This window comes from Setaria italica, chromosome II (genome assembly GCF_000263155.2).
Source record: "Setaria italica strain Yugu1 chromosome II, Setaria_italica_v2.0, whole genome shotgun sequence".
NCBI classification, from domain to species: Eukaryota; Viridiplantae; Streptophyta; class Magnoliopsida; order Poales; family Poaceae; genus Setaria; species Setaria italica.
The window spans coordinates 22,766,412-22,781,993 of NC_028451.1; the positions used below are offsets into that span (position 1 = coordinate 22,766,412).

General features: G+C 46.9%; 1 protein-coding gene across 1 annotated transcript; it reads left to right on the forward strand.

Annotated features, from left to right (window-relative positions):
- The first annotated feature begins 716 nt into the window (after positions 1-716).
- LOC101754264 lies at positions 717-9,457 on the forward strand. The gene is given in 15 exon segments (XM_022824290.1): positions 717-1,180; positions 1,622-2,020; positions 2,553-2,645; positions 3,500-3,639; positions 4,428-4,862; positions 5,365-5,380; positions 5,757-6,006; positions 6,009-6,145; positions 6,839-6,907; positions 7,452-7,567; positions 7,662-7,716; positions 8,040-8,160; positions 8,277-8,324; positions 8,758-8,852; positions 8,947-9,457. Coding segments are annotated over 15 exon segments (2,424 nt in total). The 5' UTR covers positions 717-832; the 3' UTR covers positions 9,049-9,457.
- Positions 9,458-15,582: the final 6,125 nt, after the last annotated feature.

The window sequence follows — 15,582 nt, forward strand, 5'->3', positions numbered from 1 at the left end:
GAGGAGGTGGAGGTATGGGCGCGGTTGATTTGATGGAAGTGGTCGGAGGAGGAAGAAATCGGTCGGCGGGCAGGAGAGTAGGTCGCACAGTCCAGAGAGGAAGAAGAATAAGAGGAATAATAATAATAATACATGAGGCTGAGGAATGAGTGGATAGGAACGAGGGAAGCAACACTAGACAGATAACCAGATAACCCTTGGCTTGCGGCGTCCGATATTTTTATTGCGATCGGAAGTTAGAGCCTGAGCATTACACATTGCGGACCCGCCAGAGATTGCCGGGCTTGTATTAATTAATAGAGAAGAGAGTTACAATGGCTTAAGTCAAAGAAATGAAGAAAAAAATATATACAAAATTTACAAGAGGTGCTCAATCGTTAAATGGAGGGGTTCAGAGTTTCAGATAAGTGGAGCCGCAGAGGTGGTCAGTTTTGTCTGCGACTGATGACCATGAGAGTGTTTTGTCTTCCTTTTACGAAATCTGTTTGCACTCGCACCGCGTATAGTTCTTCCATCTGATTTCACGTTGCGCCAACGCCGCCGAGGTTTACTGATCTGAGAAGGCGTATGCGACATGCCTCGCTTCTCAGAAGAGAACACGCATTTCGCTTTGAAGGAGACAAGGCGTCTAACTCAAAAGCCGCTTTCCCTGGACCAAGGAAAAAGAACAGTTTCTTTCAACGTAGATGAGGCTCGCGCGTCTAGGGCCCCACATGTCAACCTCGCTGCGTTCTCCGAGGCACTATCCCCGACCTCGCAGCTTCTCCACACTCGCCGAGCGATACCGCGCGCGCACGCGCCGCCCATCTATCGAGCACCTAGCGAACAGAGCATGCAGCCGCCGTGCCTGGGCGCATGCGGCGGTGGCGGGCTCGCCCTATCCGTCCCGCGCCGCCGCGCCTCTTCCTCCTCCTGCGGCGTCGCGCCGCCTAGGGCCTCCGTCTCGTGCTCCGCTGGGGGCGGCAAAGCGTCGCCGAGGGGGAAGGAGAATGTCTGGAGCGTCGACAACGACCGCGCCGCCAAGGAGGCGGGCCGGGGCCCGAAGCACCGCCGCAGGAGGCGCCCCGGCGGGCGACGTCTGCCGCCGCCGCCGCCGAGGAGGAAGGGGAAGGATGTGGGGTCAAGGGTTTTGGTGTCTGGAGCCATGCTCGTGGAGGTCGAGACCGTGCTCCAAACTCAGGTATTCATGCTGCTTCTCAATCCGTCCATAATATGTGATTGGCATGATTACGAAGATAAGGCGGATACCGGATACGTGTTTCTAGCAGTAGTGTGCTGACATTTGAAGGAACGGAGGGGCTCTCATGTTCGTCCTGCGAAATTCAACCGGTTTGCTTTAGTTATCCACATCAATCAACAGTTTGAAGTTAGTTTATTAGACTTAAGGTGACGGCTGCTTCAGAGATACACTAATTAATTCATTCTGCTCAAGCATTCTACTCCAATTAGTAGGAGTACTAATTAGTGCTGGTAGGGTTCATATAGCAGTGAATGGTAGAGATTAAGCTGGGGAGAACAACAGTCTCCCACCAATTTGAATGCTTAGTAAATTAGCATTCATTATTCCTAAGTTCCTAACAATTTGGTGCAAGCTTCTGATGTTGTTATTTTTCAATCTTAGGAACCTGTTATAAGGCCTTCTTGGGATACATTTGCAAGTAGCTTAAGTGGTAACTGGAAGGGTGTTGGAGCTGTCTTCTCTCCAATCACAGCAGAGATGGAGCCTGTTGGAGTTGGGAGCAAAGAAGAGTACCTTTATGACTGCTACACTCTTTCTCACATCGAGAGATCTTTTGATGGTGATCATGGCTCTGAAATCCGAAGGAAAACGAATTGGGTCCCTATCAATCCTTTTGGTGAAGCTGAGAAGCAGATTGCATCATATGACGGTGGGAGTTATGACGCTTCCAGTGGGAAGGGAACAGCTGATTTGCCTTCATACGAGTCTTTTGAACTTAACAGGAGTGCTGTGCTTGATGAAGAAACTTTTGCTATGGAGCCTGGAATCGTATTTTTTGAGGTAGGGTTCTTTTATCTTTGCCTCCAATTTGTCTTTATGAAATCTAATGATATGGTTATATGCAGGGCTTTCTTTATATTGTTGCTGACTGAAAACCATGGCGTATTTCCTAGTCATCAATATTTTTTACTATGTTTTGCGAAATCAGGAATTTGTCACTTTTTTTAGCCACCAGCCCACCGGGGTCTTCATTTGTCAAATTGCAAATTTAGTATTTCTTCCTTGCAATACTTGGAACATTTAGATGGGCTTCTCTGTCAGAAAAAGACGTTAGTTGTGAAGGTAATGCCGTAAACTGGTTAGAAGTTAGAACTATTGTACATTTAGGCCTGTGTTATTCAAGTGCATTAAGAAGCTACATTACATGCAAGTCATTCTTCAATGCTTTATATATCCATTCTTGTTCAAGTGCATTATTCTCTGGCCATTTATCTTCTCTTTCAAACACTCAAACTGGGTTGTAATCATGATTATGTCTTCTTCATGAATAATCCAATACTTACTCTTTTGGCCACTATTCTTTCATTTTCAGGATGGATCATACTCTAGAGGTCCGGTTGATATAGCTATCAGTGACTATGATGAATCTAAATACTTCCTTTCACCAACATATAAGTTTGAGCAAGTATGTTTACTATACTTCAGTTGACATTTTCAATTTTTGCAGATAGCATGCAAAGGTTTAGGCTTACTTGAATGATGAGAAGGCTTCCTTCTATATGCTAAGTAGAATAAGTGCTTCCCTACATGCACAGATCCATACTTGAACATCTTTTCTTTGAGAAATTACAAGACAGTAGCATGTCATATATTTGTTTTTTTTTGCTCTGTTTTACATGAGGATGCCATAACTTGGCTATTTGTACTTTGCTAGATGGATCTTTTTGCTGCAAAGTACCTTGAGAGGCTATAGTTTTGACATAAAAAAAGTCATCTGCCTACCTGAACTTGCTTGGGGATATAAGGCTCTGTTGTTGTAAAGTCAACTGGGACCATATTGTTGCTTGAACCATTGTTTCCTGAATTTCTTTCTATGCGATGTTATGTTTCTTACCTGTTACAGAGAAATAAACCATTTTCCTTTTATGTGGCTTTGTTGTTCATTAAAGTATGTTTTTCTAGTGTGCTGTAAATATATCACTTCCAGGCAATGTTAGTAAGTTTTATGATTGAATCATACACATTTATAAATAGCAAATTAATCAGTCATGCATTTGTTTTATAAGGACATGGAGCAATCAGTCATCCTTCCCAACTTGTCTTATGGAGATATATATGTGAATTATGCTACTAAATAACCAGTTGTTGGTGCAACATTCAAGTTTGAGCAATATTACTTTTGGAAATAGGCTCCCGTGGCCATTAGATATGTGTACCATTTTGTGTCTAGATGTCTGTGATTTGCTTCTTTAATGCTGCATGTGGGTCTGGTACTCTATTTTACCCATTTATAACTTATGATGTCCATTTGTATCTTAGTGTCTTGTCAAAGGTTGCCACAAGAGATTGCGGATTGTGCATACAATTGAGTTCAACGAAGGGGGAGCTAACATACAAATTGTAAGGGTTGCTGTGTATGAAGAAAAATGGGCAAGCCCAGCAAGTATTCATGTTGAAGAGTAAGACTCCTCCTTATTAGTTCCTACAGATTTAGACATTTGCTTTGCTGCTCATGACATAGATCTGTTCCTAATCGGCAATGTGAATTAATAGTAGTTCTAGATTGGTGGGACCAATTCAGAAAGGATAAAGAATGATCTAATAGATATCACTGTTTTCAAAAGATTAATCAAGGCAGAAATTTTTCATATGACGAGCTACACTGCCTTCCAAAATATCCTGATCTCTCTGTATTTGGCAACAAAACCTTCATGTGTCCATATCAAATACATCCTCCACAGGCACCACCATTTTTTTGTTCGGTCATGCCGTCATGGAGTCTATATTACCTTAGCTTTCTAGACCTCCACAAAGTAAAAATTTTAGGGTGTATGATTCAAATTTCAAAACTTGCACATCAAGTTCACAGAAACTAAAATTAAAATTCAGGAAGCTTTTTCTAGGTACAGTTTTCTTATATGTCAATCAGGGATGTAAGTTCCACTTGTTTTGGGTCATTGGGTTGACCCAAAAATTGCTAAAATGAATGAAAATGAACCATAAATTTGCAAATTTTTGCGAAAATGGACCGTAAAAGGAAACTGGGAGACCAAACATGAGCTGAGCCGTTTGACTGAATAGCTCCAGATTTTCTCAATGGGTGGGACATGATCACATGAATGACCATTATTTTTTTAAAAGAAAAACATAAATTGTTTCATGTGATTTGGGTTTATAAAAAATGCTTGGTTTTGAGCAATACCGGCTCTTTAAGTTTTCTGACAAGCTGCGTTTTTTTCCTCAGCAGTGATACACTTGTTGACCTTAAACCATTCTCTCAAAGAAGGCGGACCAAACCATCAGAACTGACAGGCTCCTGGAAAGTATACGAAGTCAGTGCAACACCAATTTTCAGTGATGAAATGCAAGAACTGGAGGGAGGTGCGCCTTTCGTCTACTTGTGCATGGAGACCGTGAAGAAGAGAACCCTGCCAGAGAGCTCAGTTTTCTTTGGGGAGGAGGAGATGCTTGACATGCAGGATGTCACCGTGCTTTGGTTACCTGGTGGCGTCACTGCCTATGTTGACATCAGTGAGGATGGTGTACTCTGTATTGGGGTTGGGTGGTACTCAGAAGAAGGTATCAATCTGGTGATGGAGAGAGACTATGGAACTGATGGGAGGCTCAGGGAGGTTCGGTCGAAAACCGAAGTGAAGCGCCGGTGGTATCAGTCAGTTCCATAGTAACCCAAAGAATCACTTACCTTTTTTTTTTGCTTCGATTAATCTTGTTTCTGAATAGGAGTGTAGGATCGATATCCAATAATGTTTATGGAGTATGAATTACAGCAAACCTTTTTGACAGGTTTGATGTACTTCATAGATAAGTTGTAAATTTGTGTTGCACTGTAGAATGTGGATCTTCTGGTTCTTTTTTCGAAACTGAAGATCTTCTGGTTTCACTAATAAGAAAATAAGCTTAAAAAAGCTCATTTACCGTTGGCCTATGCATCTTGCTTCCCACGTGTATCAATATATTTTATGCTGCAGCTATAGAATGACTAATTATGAATGATATATTTGGCCACTTGGTCTGGAATATGCTGACAGTCTTTGGGAACCCACACTGTGGTTGGTCTAGATCTTCGCCCGTTGGGAGACAAGATTGATGATCTTGATAAGCTCTTTGACATCTTTTATTCATCTTTGATAGACTGATTTATCTCTGAACATTGTATTCTTCAGTGAAATTCAGATTTCTGTCTTCTTTTGGTGCTGTTAAATACAGCATTGCTAACCTTATTAAGGCATTCATTTGGAAGATTCAATTCTACCTGCCTGTCTAGGAAAGGAAAGTTGCTTTCTAAGCTACTAAACGCCCTTCGCGTCTCAATTCTCAAACAGGGAGACCACCTCAATAATTCGCGCCACCATCCGGGGCCAAGCCAAACGAGAAGCGCCAAGTTGCCAGCCAAACGGACCAACTAAACAAGGGGGGCGCCACCGGCGCGGCGCGGCGCGGGGACAGCCCTCGTGGTCGATCCGTCCGTGGGATCTCGCGCACGCCAGGATTGGGGAGCCGCGGCCTCCCTCCGCCCCAGCCATCCATGGTTTCCCGCGCGGATCGCGGCGCGTAGGTGGAGAAGGGAGAGAGGAGAGAGAGAGAGACGGGGGAGGAGGGCGAGGTCGAGGAGGCGGAGAGCAGCGCGCGCGCGCGCTCGTTCGGCATGGACCAGAATGCCGGCTCCTTCCTCGCCGTGCGCCGCCTCTCCGGCGCCGGCATCGTCCACCACCACCACTCCCACTCCTCGCCGGGTACGCGCGTGTTCCCGTCGTTTGATTGCGGTGGTTTGTCTCGGTGCAGAGGCTCACACGGTGATGGTTTCTCTTCCCGCTCCATGTTCGTGCGCCCGCAGCGGAGGTCGTGGGCGTGTCCACGGCGTGGATCGGGAGGGGGCTCTCGTGCGTCTGCGCGCAGAGAAGGGATAGTGACGCGCGCCTCTCATTCGATCTGAGCCCCATTCAGGTGAAAAATTCTTTCTCGTTCAAATCCATAATGGCTTATCACGTCTTCCACGCAGGCGTTAGCAACTTAGAAACATCTTCTCCTCTCTGTTTATTTTTTCTTGTGGCACGTGAATACGTGATCATTCTGAAACATGAATGATGAATCCTCCCCTGAAATGGTCTAAATATGAGTTCCTGTGATAACCGGAAGCACGATGGTGATGGGAACATACAGGGGAACATTCTGAGTCTGATTGGTGCAATTGTTGAAACAGCTCTGTCTTGAAGCGTAATGCATGTTTGGTATTGTGATTCATGGCAGCAGGAAAACCATGTCATGTAACTCCATGGCTTCGACAGGGATGGTCTTTTGTGATTACTTTGTGTTCTTTCCAAGTCATGGGACGTCAATGGTTCCATAATGTAGTAACTTATGTGTCAATGCAGGGGTTAGGAACATATCCTTTCTTCCTTGTGGATTTCTTCTGAGAAAGAAGAATTGAGATATTACATTCTGGTGTCTTCTACCCTTCTTTTGAGATATATAGAAACGCGAAGTAGCATCATGTCATGTCAGTGTAGTATTGATGGATTTGACACGTGTCCTTTTCTGATTACATTGTGTATTGTTGCTGTCATATTTTTATGATTGATATTTCATAGGACAATGAAAATTCCTACAGGAATAACAATGGATCATTCTCTGTTCCAGGAAGAGTGCTTGCAGAGATTGCAGAACCGGATAGAAGTGCAGTATGATAGTTCAAACCTAGAGCATCAGGTATGAGCTTTAGCTGATATCAGAACCTTGTTAGTTCAAGCATGCAAACATCATAACTGAAATGCACATTTTTTTTCTTTGTTACTGTTGAATGTGCTGTGATGAGCTTTAGTTTCCAAATTCAAGATGGCAACTGGCCTGGTATAACGTGTGTTGATATACCTACCTAACAGTACAGTTGCATTCTCATGCATGTTTGGGTTTTGGGAAAAGAAAAAAAAACTAATATTTACAACGGGCTTGAGGCCACTTGCACATTTCACTTTTCAATCTATCACTTTAATTAGACACAAGTAGGTATTAAGAAAAAGGAGGTCGGGACTACTCAAATTAGCCGGTTGATTTAACCGTACAACAATCATATGCCTGCTTATGAATTGTTACCCTTGTTTGTAATAATTTGTTTCTGGTGGTCCTGTGCCCTAAGAACTAAAGATATCTGAATAATGTTTCAGTTTTGCATGGAAATCTAGAGCATGCATTTCCATCTCGTTTCCTGAGTTCTATCTAATTTTGGTTATGTACTGACACATATATCCATTAGAAAGCACTGAAGGCCCTTTGGCGTGCTTCTTTTCCTGGAACTGAACTTCTAGGATTAGTATCAGACCAGTGGAAGGAGATGGGATGGCAAGGGAAAGATCCATCTACAGATTTCAGGTCTTTACTGCCTTCATTCCAATGTGTACAGTTTAGCAAACCATTCGCTTGTTTAATTTCAAATGTGTAATCATATGTTCTGTTGGATTTACAGAGGTGGTGGTTATATATCTTTGGAGAATTTACTGTACTTCTCTAGGACCTATCCAGTGAGTACAAATCACTTGACCCAAGTGCATGTTCACATTCATCTCAGCATTTCTGCAATGCTAGCTTATGCTTCTGATGTGTTGTTAATTCATTAAGCTCTAGCTTGAAAGGATCTAAAGGACTTTCATAGTTTACATGCTTCTTGGATTTTCAATGAAACTCTGCCTCTTTGCCTATTGCCTCAACTGAACAGCCAATGATCCATTGATGACTTCATCAAATAGAGAAAAGATTGATAATTTATTTTGTAGGCCCTGTACAGATCTAAAATTTGTCCAGCCATGCTGCATCATAATTAGGAAAAACAAAACTTTCTCTGCAGAAATCCTTCCAGGAGCTCCTTTGTAAGAAGAATGGTGATAGAGCTTTGTGGGAATATCCCTTTGCTGTGGCTGGTGTAAATATTACATTCATGCTAATTCAGATGCTTGATCTTCAAGCAGGTTTGCCCGTCAAACTTTTCAACATTTCTTATTAAGTTGATCTAAACTGTGAAATTCGTTTTGGTGATTATCATAAACAATGTGAATCCATAATTTAATGACTGATGTTGCTGCAGCTAAGCCAACATCATTGATTGGAGCAGTGTTCCTAAATCTACTTTTAGGTAAGTCATTCTTGTGCTGTTACATTTATGTAGGACTGAAATCTTACAGAAACAGAACTTATATAATTTAGGCTTTTATCCCAAAAGACCTTTCAGGCTCCGACTTAACTGAATAGTCAGTGCTTCTCAATTTAGCTGTATACTTATATCATTTGGAGGACTTCAATGAGCTCAGCTGACTTGCCAAGTTGTGTCTAACGGCCATTTTCTCTTAGAAACACACTGCAGTTAACTAGGGCCAGTTAAAAATTTGCAATTACTTTCAGGTATAGAAACCCATACATCATTATAAGCGTAATGATTAACACCCCTGTGAGGTCCTCTAGAGAATTAGAGATAAGTATTATTAGCTTTTAATAGAAGCTGGGTAAGTGCAACGATATTTTCACAGTTACCTACCGGTACGACCATCTGACCTTTGTTTCTTGTTCAGAAAATGATCGAGCCTTTGACATTCTTTACTGTATAACCTTTAAGCTGATGGATCAGAAATGGCTCGACATGCACGCCACTTACATGGATTTCAATGTACGCCTTTCCTTTCTAATATGGAATCTCTTGAACACGTTCTTTGTACATAGTACCTGTCTATCCTGACCAAATCGTCGAACAATCGCTGCAGTCAGTTATTAAATCTACGCGGCGCCAGCTCGAGAGGGAGCTGTTGCTCGAAGACATTCAGAGAATCGAGGACATGCCATCATTCAGGTTTCTCGCCCACTAGCAATTGAACTCGGTCACACCTAACATTTCCACAGATAGTGCAGCCCCATACACCTCAAGAAATTGCAACGTTGGAACCACGTATACCGAGCTCAGTGTGGGGGCGATCTAGGATCGTGGATTGTCGATTTGCTTTGTTGGACTGTGTTCTGGTTAGCTACTCTGACAACAGCCTCAACGCTGGGTGCCTCGCTTTTCTTTTGAACAGATGTGCTGTTATCTTCGTGCCAAAGAACGGCAGCTGTAATTCTTTTTTTTGAACGAATGGGTACGAGACAGTGCCTATTTCATTGATAGAGTAGAGAATTACAGTTGGCTAGCCGAATAGGGTACACACTTTTACATGATTACTCTCTAGATGAAAAAATCGCTAAGGCCTTTGCCCCTGCTAGTATCCATGCTCTTGCTTCCTCCTTGATTTTGGCCATTAGTATGATTGCTACCGTCTCTTGTCAATTGAATATTCGCTTATTCCGTTCCTTCCAAATTTCCCATATGACCAGTAGCGTCATGGAGCATGCACCCTTCCTAGGAGTTTCTGTTTTTGTAGTCATGTTTATCCACCAATCCAGCACATTGTCGGTTGGTCACCATTCTGAGGGGTGTATGCTCGCCTGCGTCGTCCACGTCGCCACTAGGCTCCATATTCTCCTGGTGTATCTGCACTCGACCAGTAGGTGATGGGCCGTCTCCATTTGTCTTCGACATAAGGGGCATGCAAGGGAGTGAGGCCATCCTCTTCGCACAAGTCGATCAGCTGACCATACTCGGTTTTGTAAGATTAGCCACGCGAAGAACTTGCACTTCGGTGGCGCCCAGCAACACCATATTGTTTTGTAATGTGGTGCTTTGGTGGATCCGAGGAACTGTGCCTTGTATGCCGAGGCCATTGAATACTTTCCGGTGGACGTAAACTTCCATCGAATTGTGTCTTCCTGGTGCGGTTGCAGCTGCATCGCTGTTGCTAGACGCCAAAGCGTTACAAATTCTTGTAGATGCCGAGTTGTCAATCCTCCGTGAATGTTTATGTCCCTGATCCAACTGTTGTCGCGTAAGGCCTCTGCTAGATTCCTTTTTTTCCCTTTGGATATTGCATATATGTTGGGTGCAATGTCCCTTGGCCTGACGCCTTGCACCCAGGCCGAGTGTCAGAAGCTCGTCTTGCGTCCATTCCCCACTGTGATGGTTGTGCATGTTGCGAACAAACGGTGATCCGTGTCATCGCATGGTGTCTCCGTTCCAATCCATGTTTTTTGTGGTGACTCCCACTCATGCCAAAGCCATCACAGTCTCAATGCTCTAGCGAACTTGTGAAGATTGAGCACACCTAATCCTCCGTTTACTTTTGGTAAGCAGGATTTGACCCAGTTGACCTTGCATTTACCGCCTGTGAGCGTTTTTTCTCCTGCCCATAGAATCTTTTCCTTATTTTGTCGAGTTCCTCAAGTACTTCGTTTGGCATTTTTATCACCGTTAGCAGATATAATGGTTGCACGGAAAGTACCGCTTTGGTGAGGCAAACCCGTCCTGCTTGATTGAGGTTGCGGCCATGCTAGCCGGATAGCTTGTGTGCTACTTTGTCAATTAGAGGTTGAAAATCAAGTTTCTTAAGACGCCTTATCGCTAGGGGTAGTCCGAGGTATCTTATTGGGAAGCATGTTCGTGTTACCGGCAGTTCTGAGAGGACTTCCTTGAGGTCCACGTTGTCACAGCTAATGGGAGCCACGGTTGTCTTTTGAAGGTTTGTTTTAAGCCCAGTTGCCTCCCCGAAAAGGCACAGCAGCTTTGCAGTGTTCGCGATGTCCGCATGTGTCAGTTTTATGAATATGACCGCGTTGTCAGTATACATGGAGATGCTGGTGTGTGGTGCACATCCTCCCAGCTTGTTGAGCAGTCCCATTTCCATTGCCTTATGTAGTAGCTGGTATAGTGGGTCTATCGCGAGGATGAAGAGGAAGGGGGATAACGGGCCTCCTTGTCGTAGTCCTCGTCCGTGCGCGATGGGGTCAGATGGGAATCCGTTCAGCAAAATTTTTGAGGTAGATGTGGCCAGTAACGCGGCTATCCAGTCCCGCCATCGCCTGGGGAAGCCTCTGTGTTGCATTAGTGATAGTAGGTAATCCCAGCGCACGGAGTCAAAAGCCTTTGAGATATCCAGCTTCATTAGTAGTGTCAGCATTCTGTTCCTGTGAAATCGACGCTCCATGTTCCGAACATACAGAAAGTTTTCATGAATGCTTCTTCCTTTTATGAAGGCACTTTGGCTAGGTGATATCAGTGCTTCCATATACGGCTGCAGTCTTATTTTACTAATGATCTTGGCGATAGCATGTATGAGGCTTATTGGTCTGAAGTCTTTGATGCTTTCGGCACCCTCCTTTTTGGGGATTAGAACAACGTTTGCTGTGTTGACGAAATTGAGGTCTTTGCAGCGAATGTTGTGGAAGGCGTTAACAACCGCTATGATGTCACCTTTGATTATGTTCCAGCACGATTTGAAGAATAGGCCAGTGAAGCCGTCCGGCCCCGGCGCTTTATTTTTTAGCAACTCTGCAATTGCTTGTAGTATCTCTTCATCTGAGAAAGGGTTGTTGATGCTGTTTAAGTCAACCACTGGGAAATGTAGTGTCTCCCAATTTAGGTCTTTGGTGCGATTGTTAGGCACGGATATCATGCTTTCGAAATGATCTTGGATTACCTTTTGTTTGTCCTGATGAGTTACTGCCCAGCCGCTTTCTTTCTTTAGTCTTTGGATGAAGTTTTTCCTCCTTCTAGCGTTCGCCTTTAAGTGGAAGAATCTTGTGTTAGCGTCACCCTCGCGCAGGTAGGTTATCCTGGAGCATTGTTTTTTCCTTGCTTTTTCGAGGGCCGCCCATCCCAGGAGCCTTTTTTTGAGCTTGTTTCGCAAGGAGCATTCCGGGTCTGTGAGTGTTCTTGTCTCCTCGGCCGTATTGAGGCGCAGGATGACTTCTTGGGCCATGTGCATCTTTAATTTGGCATCTGAGACGAGCAATCGACTCCAGGATCGCAGTGCTCGGGCCGTGGTGTGCAATTTGTGCCCCAGTCTGTGAAATGGCTCAGTGTGGATCATCGGCTTTGACCACTCTCGGGTTACCACTTCATAGAATCCTGGTAGGCGCGGCCAGAAGTTTTCAAATTTGAAAGGCGTCGGCTTTCTAGGACAAGATTGTTGTGCCAGTAGCAAAGGGTAGTGATCCGAGTGTGAGGAGGAGAGCGTGTGTAGGACATGTTCATCGAAATTTAGATCCCAATTTTCATTGCAGAAGACTTGGTCGAGCCGTGACAGAGTCGGTCGATGCCTAGCATTGCTCCAGGTGAACCTCCTGTTTTGTAAGCGTATTTCTTTTAGACCATAGTAGTTTAGCGTTGTTCTAAAACTCCTCATTAGCTGCCGGTTTAGATTGTTGTTATTCTTATCTCTTGCGTTGTATATTAGGTTGAAATCCCCCAGTACGAGCCATTTGGTGTCGTCATCTGGTCTAAAAGCCCGTAGGTGCCGCAGAAAGGCAGGCTTTGCAAAATGTCGTGATGGGTCGTACACTGTCATGAGTCGGAAGTGTATGTTACTATATTTTACTATTGTTGTTGCTGAAATGGAGAAACGTCCCGTTTGGAAGTCCTGCATGTCGAAAACCCTATCATCCCAGAGGATGAGGATTCCCCCCATTGTGCCTGAAGCCGGTTTGTATGCGAATTTATTTAATCGGTGTCCCCCAGGAGGTTTGCTAGAGCCGCATCAATATTTTGAAGTTTCTTTCCTGCAGGCACGCTATGTGGCACGTTGTCGTTGCAATGGTTTCTCGGACCGTTAGGCATCTAGCTGGAGCGTTTAGACCTCTCACATTCCAGCACATTATTTCAAAGTTTCCAATCATCCAGGTGTGGTTTGATGCGCTTGCTTACATGTTGCACGACTTGCGGTAGAGTAGTATTTGCTATGATGGTGATGCTGCGTCGCGGAGAGCGTTGATCTCGTAGGGGCCGTAAGTGGCGTTCATTGACATTGTTTATTGCAGGAGTTGTTGTTAACCAAGTTCGAGGTTGATAGCTAGCGGGGCATAGTTTGTAGTTCGCGAGTTTTGCCCAAAGGTCGCAGCCAGCAGGGCTAATGGAAAATCCTCCCCGAAGGTCGCAGCCAGCAGGGTGAGGCACTGGAAGTACATAAATGTAGCGATACATGGAGCAATGGTAAAACACATGGGCAAGGTGCATTGTCTTGATGATCATGGAGCCACATGGTGCTCATGGTGGAGTTCTTCTACAGCGTCGCCCGCCATCTGTAGAAGCGCGTCGTTCATCTGCTCTGCAGCATCATCGTCGAGGTCGAAGACAGCAGTCATGGCCACTATGATGAAGTCCGACAGCGCCCCTAATACATGTTAATGAAATCTTGTAGTACCTGCTCAATTGGCGCCATCTCATCGTCGCCGACGCCAAGCTTCCTCCAAAGGTTGCGCTGCGCTCGTTCAATGGCCGGCATGACAGGCTTCTTGGCCAGTCGCGCACTCCGTCGCACCTTGTTCATGTCAAAAGTGCGGCGCTGGCGCGTGCGGCGCTGGTGCATGCGCCGCGCTGGGAGCTGCAGCAGTGTTGGCAGCGGAGGAGTTCGGAAGAGGTCGTCGATGCTTGGGGCAGGCACGGCAGGTACAGGTACATGTTCGCTGTACAGGCAGCTATGTACGGTTCCCAGGTGAGCCGTGTCTAGCAGCTGGGCTGTGGGTGCGTGCAGCTCAGGGCAGGGAACCCCATTCGTGGGCCTGGTGAGCTGGTTGTCGTGCGGCAGCAGGCCAACCCCAGGTGGCGCCACTTGGCCCAGCACCAGTCGTGGTCTCTATTGGACTCGCAGCATGTGATTGCGTTTGGTGGGCCTTCCACAGCCCAGCTGGCACCGCGCCACCAACAGCCCAGTGCAGCCCAACCACCGCGCTTGCTCAGGCTGCCCGTTCTGGCTCCTTCTCCTCAGCTTGGGCCATGCTCCTGGCCACCTGGACAGAGGCCATGCACGTGGCCTGCAGGCCTCTAGGGAGGGCTGCTGCCTGCGCATGCTCATCTTTCCGCTGGGCGCCTGTGGCTTCCTCGACCGCGCCGATGGACATGCAGTCGAGCGCCCGATCAACGTCCGCGACCGTCGGCGGCACCGCCGATGGAGCCGAGAGTAGCGCCGCCCGCAGAGTGTTAAACACTTGCGGCAGTGGGACCGGGTCGGACTAGGCCTTTTCCCCGAGCGCGGCATCGTCGATGCCGAGGCGGTCGGCAAGCCAGCAAGCTTTGCGAATGTATTCGTCAGCGCCAATTTTCCAGTATTGCTTCCTAGCATCCAAAATGAGGTGGTTAGTCGTAGCCGTTGCCGTTGCCGTTATTACCTTCTCGTGCATGTAGTTCTTCAACGCATTGGCTTGTGTCACGAACAAGGCTTGGAGCTGTGTCGGAGCTAAATTGCTTAGCCCCTGTTCACCAGCATCATGGTGTCGCCCCTTGCGGGGGCACATAGTTGCGGCGTGGGGGGGATCTTGTGCGATCGCGACGCACCGCGTCCGCGCAACCCCAGTAGGCGTCGCCGTACTTACACCCATGCCCAGGATGGTCGTAGTCGCTATGGCCATCGTCGTCGTTGTCGTCCCCATGGCGGGATGGCCAGACAAAAGCACGGTCGTTGCAGGGTTGTCTGGCCGCCCGACGCTTGGTGTGGTTGCTGTCCTCCTGCGGGTCATGGCGAGCGTGAAGGCGAGACAGAGAAAGCAGAGGACATGGTCGCCGGACTGTGCGTGAAGGCAAGCCAGACCTTCTTTGGGATCTCGCTCGGGTCCACCGTCCATGCCCAAAGCTCAATGTGCCTGGAGTTTGCCGGTTGGATGAGGTTGGTGACGATGTGTTGCAGAGCGCACTTGTGGCCGACGACTCTCTCGATGATTTCCGGCGTCCAAGCGTGGGACGGGATACCGTCGAGGCAGAGGCGCACCCTCTAGAAGATGCGAAAGCCGAGGGCGTGCGTGAGGCTGCACCATGTGCAGAGGCAAATGTCGATGCCCCCTCCAATGAAGCGTCCGCGGCGGCGCGCCTCCGCAGCATGTGCCGCGTGCTCGAACCGGACGAGGTAGGGCTCCGGCTGATGTAGCGTGACGGTGACGTCACCGGGCTGCAGGCGGAGCTCTCTGGTAATGAGGTTGGTGATGTCCCGAGCTCCTGCATCCCGCGGCAGGTGCAGCGCCCATGGGACGAGCGCGCAGGCCTCCCAATCCCGCGCGTCATGCTCGAGGTGGAAGGAGCTGGAGACGAACATTGTTTCCACTTCTAGCTGCGTGTGAGGATCCCCTATGGCCATGCTGGCTGTGGTTAAGGAGGTTCTTTTCAATCTCTGCGGTGGTGGCGGGGGTTGCTTTCTCGGTGATGGCTCAGTGGGTGGAGGACGGTCGGTAGGATTGGAACGCGGTAGCGGCCTGCGGCCGGCGAGGGCAGTATGGCGTGGTGCTGTTGGGGGTGGACGTCAGGCAATGGATGGCTCGTTGGCGGTCGG